Genomic DNA, 10,139 nt, shown 5'->3' with positions numbered 1-10,139 from the left:
AGGGCAAGGTGCAGCTCGCCCTCCAGCGCTGGGGGGACTTCCATCGCGTCCTCCGGGCCGTGAAGGCCCTTTTGCGGGAGGGGAGAGAGACCGGGATGCAGAACATTGCGGCCTACCAGTGGGCCCACAAGTTCCGCAACTCCCTATTGACCTTTGGGGTCGAAAGCGGGTTGTTGCAGGGCCCACTGGAGGCTGTTGATCATCCTGCCCATGAGAATTCGCCCCAGCCCTCCCTAGGAAATTTACCATCTTTGCTACATTAAACACGCGGGGCTGTAGGGTGGGTCTCCGCAGGAGCCAGGTGCTCTCCTTCCTTTGGGAAGGGCGGTACTCTGTGATCTTCCTGCAAGAGACCCACACAGCCCCAGCCGTCGAGGCTAGCTGGAGGCTGGAGTGAGGGGATGGGGTTTATTTCAGCCACCTCAGAGCCCATTTGGCTGGGGTGACCACCCTGTTCTCCCCCGAGCTACGACCTGAGGTGCTGGGAGTCGCCAAGGTCGGGCCAGGCGGCCTGCTGCATGTCCGGGACTACGTAGAGGAACTGGCGTTGAACTTGGTCAACGTCTATGCCCCGAACAAGGGCCTGGACCGGGTGCGTTTCTTTCGGCAGGCGTCGGCCTTCCTCGGCACTCTGGATCCTCATGAGTGTGTCCCCATTTACGAACCTCCGTGGCCCCAGTCAGGAAATGAGAGCAGTTAGAGGAAAAGAGCAACGGTTGGTGACCATCAATCCACTTAGTGCTGGACACATAAATGTGAAACAAGTCATTAGAACTAGTGTTTGGTGGTGCACGTTTTCGATGCTCTTTGTGCAAAGGGAAGATAACAGACTGGCATCTCGATGAGGGGCAGAGTTAAGGAGATTCGGTACCTTGCTTTTGAAATACAACCTTCCTTCTCCATTGACAAGCCTTCCTAGTTTTTGGGAGGTATTTGATTTCTCTCTCTCTGTTGGAAAAAGGACTACTAAGTATTTAATAAAATGAATGGCTAGGTGCCCAGCTGTCATTTGACACCCTGCACTAAGGGCACCAGAGCCAGTGACCCACCGTAGCAGCATAAATTCAAACGCTAGTAACGCTGAAAATTAGACTGTAACTAACTGATCTTTGGTGCTGAGGACATACTTGCAATGGGTATGTAGACACCCAGCAATGCAGATAGGTGCCTGGGAGGATTTTCAAAAGCACCTGGCAGGTTAGGTGCCTAACTCCCAATGGGAAAATCCCACAAGGCACCTATCGGCTTCTTCAGTGCCTAAATACCTTGGGAAAATCTGTCGCTGTCCCAAGAGCATGCAGAGTACAAAGCTGAACTCAGGTCACCGGGCTCCAAGGCTCACAGTCAAACCACTGGAACAGCTGTCTGCCCTGTTTTGACATGCTCTCTCTTTTTTTGCTACCAAGTGCTAAAAACACCCCAGCACCTCCAATAACAGAAGTTTTTACCCCTGCTGAACCCCTCTCTTTTTTAGTGTGTTCTCACTCAGGATCCCTTTGTCAGATACGTTTAAAATTCTATTGTAAATTTCTACCTTAAGCCCAGAAGCAACATACCAGTTTTGAGAGACAAGGTGGGTGAGGTGATATATTTTATTGGACCAACTTCTGTTGGTGGAAGAGACCAGCTTTCCAGCTGCACAGAGCTCTTCTTCAGGTCTGGGGTAGTTTTGAGAGAGATGTGACCTGTTGGCCCTTATTCACCCCACTGTTACCCCAGTTTTACATTGGAAGGGTTCACGCTGGCCTAAAACTGAACTAACACAATAGTTATCAGGCCTTTTGTGTGCGTTTTAGAAGGGGTCAAAATCAGGCTTGTAATGGAAATTCAGCCAGAACCTTAACAATGGGATTGCTCCATAGCTAGGAGCCCCACCAGCAGAGGGCGCTGGCCAGGGGAGGTGCACACATTTATCTCCGTTTGCTCCCAGGCACTAATACCCTTGGCATCTAGGTAGGGCTACAGGTTCAATTCTATTAATAAGAGGTCAGATAACCAGGATCAATCAGGTTATTAATCAAAGATTATTGGTCAAAGATTAATCAGCACGATACAGAAGTGTAAATACATCACTGATCTGGGGAAGTGGTACTGCAACCTGAACCATTCCAGCTACCTGCCAGAATATCCCCCCTTTATAAACCATGCTTGTTTATGGACAAAGGGGCAATGAAAATTCCTTTCTCATGACTGACTGACCTGTGGAATTCCTTTCATGGCATCTCAATTTATTTAGACTCATAGACTTTAAGGTCAGAAAGGACCATTCTGATCATCTAGTCTGACCTCCTGTGCAATGCAGGCCACAGAATCTCACCCACCCACTCCTGTAATAAACCCTAACCTAAGTCTGAGCTATTGAAGTCCTCAACTCATGGTTTAAAGACTTCAAGGTGCAGAGAATCCTCCAGCAAGTGACCTGTGCCCCACGCTACAGAGGAAGGCAAAAAACCTCCAGGGCCTCTGCCAATCTGCCCTGGAGGAAAATTCCTTCCCAACCCCAAATATGGTGATCAGCTAAACCCTAAGCATGTGGGCAAGACTCACCAGCCAGACACCCAGGAAAGAATTCTCTGTAGTAACTCAGATCTCACCCCATCTAACATCCCATCACAGGCCATTGGGCATATTTACCGCTAATAGTCAAAGATCAATTAATTGCCAAAATTAGGCTATCCCATCATACCATCCCCTCCATAAACTTATCAAGCTTAGTCTTGAAGCCAGATAGGTCTTTTGCCCCCACTGCTCCCCTTGGAAGGCTGTTCCAGAACTTAACTCCTCTGATGGTTAGAAACCTTCGTCTAATTTCAAGTCTAAACTTCCTGATTGCCAGTTTATCTCCATTTGTTCTTGTGTCTATATGGTATTGAGCTTAAATAATTCCTCTCCCTGAGCCAGGGCTGGCCTTACCATGAGGCGAACTGAGGGGGCCGCCTCAGGTTCCAGACTGTGGGGTGGGGGGCACCACTAGGACCCAGAGTGTAGAAAATTGTGTCTGCTGCTGGTGCATCTGTATTCTCTGTGCTCGAGATGCACAGAGATGGGGGAGCGCTGGGCTGGAGGGAGGAGGGCACAAGAGACAGAACAGGGAGGCAGGAGAAAAGGGGAGCGGGAATAACAGAAAGCAGCAGGAGCTGCAGGGAAAGAGAGGAGGAGGAGCCTCTTATGGACCTCTTGAGCACCCCCAGGAGCCTGGACTGTTAACACCAGCTTCTCAAGGAGCTTCCGGTTTCCTGCTGCTTCCCTGAACCCACTTGAGGGGAACAGGCAGTCAACTGAAGTAGTAGGAGCCAGTTAGGCCCTTAAGACGCTGATATCTTCCCTCACTCAGGCCCTGCTACCAGCCTGCTTATTTGTCCCCTTCAACTGAGCGTTGAGAGCCACTCTAGCTGGCACAGAACAGCAGCCACGAGTGAAAGAAAAAAACGCCCCTCTGGGGCAGCATTCAGAAAAAGAAAGAAAGCAAAGGAAGCTTTTCTATCTAAGCAGGAAGGAGCTCTCCTGAGATTCATAGACACAAATGTTCACGGTGAGCCTTCCGGCCCCAGTGAGGATGTGAGTGGTGAGGAGATGCCTGATCTTCCAGTTAGTCAGAGGGCAGGTGACCTGGCAGCTACTGCAGCATCCATATCTCCATCTCAAATGGATGTAACCAGGCACAGTCCTGAAGAAAAGTGTAGATCAGAGAAGAGTGTGGTGGAGGCGCAAGAAACAGCTGCTACTGAGTTTAGTTCCTTAAGTCTAGATGATCCAGGACTGTGGACCCACTTGAGCAGTAGCCTGAGGGACTTCCTGGTACTGCATGGGCCACAGCAAGTGAAAAACTTCATGTTCCCCAAAGACAGTGAAAATAGAAGTTTCCATCCAACACATTACTGGCATGAAATCCCCAATGGTGACATGGACAGACCATGACTTATGTACTCAAAACCCCAGAATGGTGCATACTGTTTTTGTTTTTTGTTTTTTGCAAACTCTTCCGGTCTAATGTTCCAGCCACATTGGGTTCTACAGCAACAAAGGACTGGAAAAATCTGGCTAGAAATCTGGCATGCCATGAGAAGGCAGCAAATCACCAGAGAGCTTTCCATAGGTGGAAAGAGCTTGAGATGAGACTAAGGTTAAAGGCCATCATAGATGATCAGCATCAAGATAAGATTGCATCAGAGTCTCTTTACTGTCAAAATGTTCTGAAAAGGCTCATTGCCATTGTGAGAATGCTTGCAACCCAAACCCTAGCCCTGCGTGGCATTTCAGATCAGCTGTATGTGCCAAACAATGGAAATTTCCCTAAAATTGTGGAGCTGATGGCTGACTTTGATGCTGTACTCCGGGAGAATCTAAGAAGAGTCACCACCTAACAAATGTACACACACCACTACCTTGGAAAAACAATTCAAAATGAGATCATCCAGTTACTGGCAACAAAAGTCAAACAAAAGATTGTGGCAGATCTGAAGTCAGCAAGATATTACTCTGTTATTCTGGGCTGCACACCTGACATCAGCCATACGGAACAAATGACTTTAATAGTGCGTTTTGTAACAACCACAGAACCGAGTGAAAATGTCCCTGCAATGGTGACTGTCAGAGAGCATTTTCTAGAATTTATTGACATTAATGTTACTACAGGAGCTGGTATGACAGATGTGCTTCTTAAAAAGCTGGCAGAGACGGGAATTGTGACAGCTGACATGAGAGGTCAGGGCTACAATAATGGTGCCAACATGAGAGGAAAGAACAGAGGAGTGCAGACACGGATCCGAGAGTTAAACCCTCGAGCTTTTTTTGTCCCATGCAGTTCTCATTCATTGAACTTGGTGGTCAGTGATGCAGTGAGGCTGCTGAATTTCTGAATGTAATTCAAAGCATCTATGTATTTTTCTCTGCATCAACTCATCGATGGCAAATTTTGAAGCAACATCTGGGAACATCCTCTCTGACACTGAAACCACTGAGTGCCACACGATGGGAAAGTCGAGTGGAGGCGATAAAGCCTATCAAACACCAAATTGGGAAGATAGATGATGCCATAGTTGCCATTATGGAGGATAATGTTATGACAGGAATTGTTTGTGGGAGAACAGTGGCAGAGGGAAATGGAATCACCAGAAATATACATAACTTCAAATTTCTGTGTGGCTTAGTGTTGTGGCGTGACAAACTGTTTGAAATAAATGTTGTAAGCAAGAGTCTGCAAGGTGTTGACCTATATCTCGAGCAATGGAACAACTGAACAAAGCAAAGTCATACCTACAGTCTTTCCGGTCAGATGAGGGATTTCAAAACGTTCTGAAGAGTGCCCAGAAGTTGGCAGAGGAACTTAGAATCATAGACTTTAAGGTCAGAAGGGACCATTATGATCATCTAGTCTGACCACAGAATCTCACCGACCCACTCCTGTATCAAACCCCTAACCTATGTCTGAGCTATTGAAGTCCTCAAATCGTGGTTTAAATCGTGGTTTAAAGACTTCACACTGAAGCTATTTTCCCACCCATTCAAGAATACAAGAGTCACCGAAGAAGACATTTTGATTATGAGGCATGGGATAATCCCATGAGACCGCAAACAACAATTCAAAGTTGAATTCTTTAACCAGGTGCTAGATTGTGCAATATAGTCAGTTGAAGAATGTTTCATGCAGCTCAGGGAACACAGCAGTATATTTGGGATGTTCTATGATATTCCCAAACTCCTCACTATACCTGAAGAAGACCTACACCAGCAATGCAGGGCACTAGAGACAGTGTTGACACATGATGACATGCACGATATTGATGCGAGTGATTTAGGTGATGAACTGAAAGCCCATTCAAGATACATTTCAGCAGGATCAACTCCAAAGACTGTTCTGGAATATATGTGCACAAATAAGATGACCACCCTCTTTCCAAATGCTTTTGTTGCTATGCGCATACTTCTAACACTTCCTGTAACAGTTGCCAGTGGAGAACGCAGCTTCTCCAAGCTGAAGTTCATGGAGCAGGTCCTCAAGGAATCAATTCTGAAGCACTTAGAGGAGAGGAAAGTGATCAGGAACAGTCAGCATGGATTCACCAAGGGCAAGTCATGCCTGACTAATCTAATTGCCTTCTATGATGAGATAACTGGCTCTGTTGATGAGGGGAAAGCAGTGGACGTGTTGTTCCTTGACTTTAGCAAAGCTTTTAACACGGTCTCCCACAGTATTCTTGCCAGCAAGTTAAAGAAGTATGGGCTGGATGAATGGACTATAAGGTGGATAGAAAATTGGCTAGATTGTCAGGCTCAACGGGTAGTGATCAATGGCTCCATGTCTAGTTGGCAGCCGGTATCAAGTGGAGTGCCCCAAGGGTCAGTCCTCGGGCCGGTTTTGTTCAATAACTTCATAAATGATCTGGAGGATGGTATGGATTGCACTCTCAGCAAGTTTGCAGATGACACTAAACTGGGAGGCGAGGTAGATACACTGGAGGGTAGGGATAGGATACAGAGGGCCCTAGACAAATTAGAGAACTGGGCCAAAAGAAATCTGATGAGGTTCAACAAGGACAAGTGCAGAGTCCTGCACTTAGGACGGAAGAATCCCATGCACCGCTACAGACTAGGGACCGAATGGCTTGGCAGCAGTTCAGATAATTCATACTATCTCTGATGCCATCCTACAGACTGGCAAGCAGGGGGCTCTCCATAAAAGACAGGGAATGAATGAGGGAGATTGTGGAAATGAAAGTCCCACTTAATACTGTTGTGTCTTGGGGCCATGGGGTTCACCATTATTTGCAGGGCTATTTGCATTAGGAGGAGAAATCGAAGACACAAGTCAGTCTTGTTCTTGGTGTGATCCTGTTTATTTGCACAGAGCGCACACACAGTTGTGGTTTCTGAACACAGCAGAAACAGTCACAGGCAGTTTCCTCGCTCCAAAATCCCTGTGCCTGCCCTCCAGTGGGCTCTGTGCCCAAGAAACTCTGTCCCTCTGCTTCCTCTAAGAGATGGTCTACACTGCAGAGTTAGGTCGACCTAATTACATCGCTCAGGGCTGTGAAAAATTTCACATCCAGCCAACCAAAGCTCCAGGGTAGACACTGCTAGAACTAATGAGCCTGAGGCCCCGTGGAGGTTCTCCATCATGCATACAGGATCTCAGGAAGGGAGAAAAATGGCCCTCCTTCTTCCAAGCCTCTGATAGTCACCAAGTCCCCTCTCCCACCCACTCTGGCTCTCCTGGAAGCTCTAGGAAGAGATTCCTGCTCTAGATCAAAGGTGGGAAGAAGGGCTAGCGATTCTGTAGTGAGCAGAAGGCTTGAGGGGTCTGGAGTTCTTCCTCCCTTCCCTGTGGACTCGCTGAGCTCTGCAGGGTGGGGAAAGCCCCAGCAGGCTGATTGGGAGCCATTACCCATTCCAAGCACTTCATGGGAATCTTCTTCTTTCTCTAAGGAAATTCTTTGGCTTCCTGTTGGGAAAATACTAATCCTTTTCTGGGATTTCACGTGTCACATGTTGTGTGGGCCCTTCCATCCCCAGAAAACCAGAGGGGGTGTCTCTCCTGGCATTCCTATGGGGGCAGAATTAAGGTTATGTGCTTGAGCTGAGTGGAAAGTGTCACCTTAACTTCACCTTTCCCATTTCCTGCCCAAACTTCCACTGGACTCACTCATGTGAGCTGACGTCTGTCTTCTGTCTGAACTAACCGTACATGGAATATCTCCCTGTCTTTTCGCAGGCAGCCTGAGCAGTGCACTGGAGCTGCCATGGCTGGGTTAGATGCTAAAGAGCTTCCCAAGATACCTGAAGAGGATGTGGAAGCACTGAAGGCTGCTCTTGGGACAGGAAACCTCATCGAAGCAGCTGTTAAAGCGAAAGAGACTCTGGATATGGCTGATGAAATCACTCTGGACATCGCTGTCACGGGGGAGGTGGGCTCTGGAAAATCATCCTTTGTCAACGCCATCCGGGGCCTGGGGGATACAGATGAAGGTGCTGCTGCGACAGGGGTCATTGAAACGACAATGGAGCCCACTGTTTACCCACATCCTAGATACCCAAATGTAAGAGTCTGGGATCTGCCAGGGATCGATACCCCAACATTTAAACCAGACACGTACCTTGAGCAGGTGGAGTTCAGCGACTACGACTTTTTCATCATCATCTCCTGCAACCGCTTCAAATACCATGATATTGAACTTGCCCAGGAGATCCAGAAAATAGGGAAGAAGTTTTACTTTGTGCACTCCAAGGTAGACCAGGATTTGGCAAATGAGAAAAAACTGTATGAAGAGGGAATCCTGAAGAAGAGAAATGCTCCTGCGAAAAGGCCACGTCAGCACAGGGAGCGTGCAATCCTCGATGCCATCAGAGAGAAGTGCATCAAAGGCCTGGAAGCAGCAAAGATGGCCTCCCCACGGGTTTTTCTTGAATCTAGATGGGACTTGGGCAAATACGATTTTCCCACATTGCAGGAAACGCTTGTGGATGAGCTCCCCAGTCACAAGAGACTCGCTCTTCTACGATCCCTGTCCCATGTTTCGAAAGAAACCGTGGAGAAGAAAAAAGAACAACTGCAAACGCAAATATGGCTGAAAAGTCTGCTGTCATGTGGATTCCCTGCCATTCCTCTCCCGGGTTTCTCCATTGCTTGTGATGTTGCCGTGCTGGTGACGTCCCTGAAAGGGTTCTGCAGGGACTTCGGCCTTGATGAAAAGTCTCTCGCTGCACTCGCTAGACAGGCTAACAAGCCCATTGCAGAGCTGAAGGCCGTTATACAGTCCCCACTGAGTGAGGCAATAACACAAGATCTTGTAATTACGCTACTGACCAAGTGTGCAGCTGGGGCCATTCAATATTCAAAAACTTTTTTAAAATTTATACCTGTGGTAGGTTCCGTGGTATCGGCAGCAGTTTCGCTCCCTACCACATACCTCATGCTGCAGAATTTCCTGGAGGATGTTGCTGCTGACGCTGTACGAGTGCTGGAGGTGGTTACGGAGGGAGCCGTTTCAAACCCAGATTAAAACCCGCAGCCCCTGAAAGGAAGAAACGTCAGGACGTGGCTGAAAGGATCCAAGTAAAGTCCCCGCCGGAGCTCGGAGCTCAACGCTCTGGGAAGTCTCATGAAAATGCTGCCTTTCTGCATCAGGGGGGAAACTTCACCATAACTGAGCTGTGAGCCCCATTTCCACTGAGCTCCCCCACCCACCCTAAAAATGATGACATACTGAATTTAATTCAGCCATAAAGGGGCGGGGGATCCTGACTGACACTGTTCTTTGTGTTTTCTTTATTTCACCAGTGAAAGAAGCCAAGTTGTGATAAAGCTCCCCAGGGTCCCCAGTGCCTTACGCTCTCTGCAGGGGAGCTCAGGGAATGGTTATTTCAGGCCCTAGCCAAGAGCAGGGCCATGGCAGAGCCCATCTAACTCTTCACTAGGAAACGACAGGGAGCGACACCAACAATTACTCGTTCTAGCCACAGATTTTCCACTTCTTGGTTCCTGTTGCCCTGAAATTGCAGCCTTGGCAGGCGCCACGTTAAGCATGTGGGTAAATTCACTCAGAGACAATCGTAAAAACCCTAAATGCTGACATGACTTGGGTGATGACCCCCGGGTGCCAACTCCAGGGCCCAAGGCAAAGGAAACAGGCTTTTGACCACAGATGCTTTTGCACTTTCTCCCAGGCTGAACCCTGTCCGGGGAGGAGCTGCCTGTAACCTCCCACAGAGCCCCCGGACTGACCTGCAAACGCCTCCTTCAGCCTCACCCCTGCCATGTAGCCTCTGGATCCCTCGACAATGGCCCGCAGCTGGAGCTCTGGGAGCGCTGCCCCTTGCGTTATCCCAACCCTCTCCCTGCTCCCTTGTGCTCCCCTGTCTGCCTGGAGCACCCGCCTGCTGGGTCTAGTCTTAGATTGTCAACTCCCGGGGGCAGGGCCTATCCTTTTGTTCTCTGTCTGTACAGCACCTAGCGCAAGAGGGCCATCACCCCCAACAGGGGTCCTAGGTTTTCCTTTGAGACAAGAATAGATTAAGAAATGCTTAGACTGATCCTTGTAATTCTGTCTCTATGCTCATAGGTTTAACCAGTCCCTTATGCAAAGGTAGATTTGTCCAGGGAAGCACCTGTGTCTGGCTGAGCTAGTAATCCTGAGAATGAC

The 10,139-nt window shown here is 48.4% G+C and overlaps 1 protein-coding gene across 1 annotated transcript; it reads left to right on the top strand.

The window, feature by feature from the left end:
• Nucleotides 1-7,739: 7,739 nt before the first annotated feature.
• Nucleotides 7,740-8,999, top strand: LOC140902946 (interferon-inducible GTPase 5). The gene has a single exon (XM_073323528.1). The coding sequence runs from the start codon at nt 7,740-7,742 to the stop codon at nt 8,997-8,999; it is 1,260 nt and encodes a 419-aa protein (XP_073179629.1).
• The last annotated feature ends 1,140 nt before the right edge of the window (nt 9,000-10,139 follow it).

Source organism: Lepidochelys kempii, chromosome 24, assembly GCF_965140285.1.
Source record: "Lepidochelys kempii isolate rLepKem1 chromosome 24, rLepKem1.hap1, whole genome shotgun sequence".
NCBI lineage: Eukaryota > Metazoa > Chordata > Testudines > Cheloniidae > Lepidochelys > Lepidochelys kempii.
The sequence above is the reverse complement of the archived record's forward strand: the minus strand, read 5'-3'. Positions and strand labels throughout refer to the sequence as shown.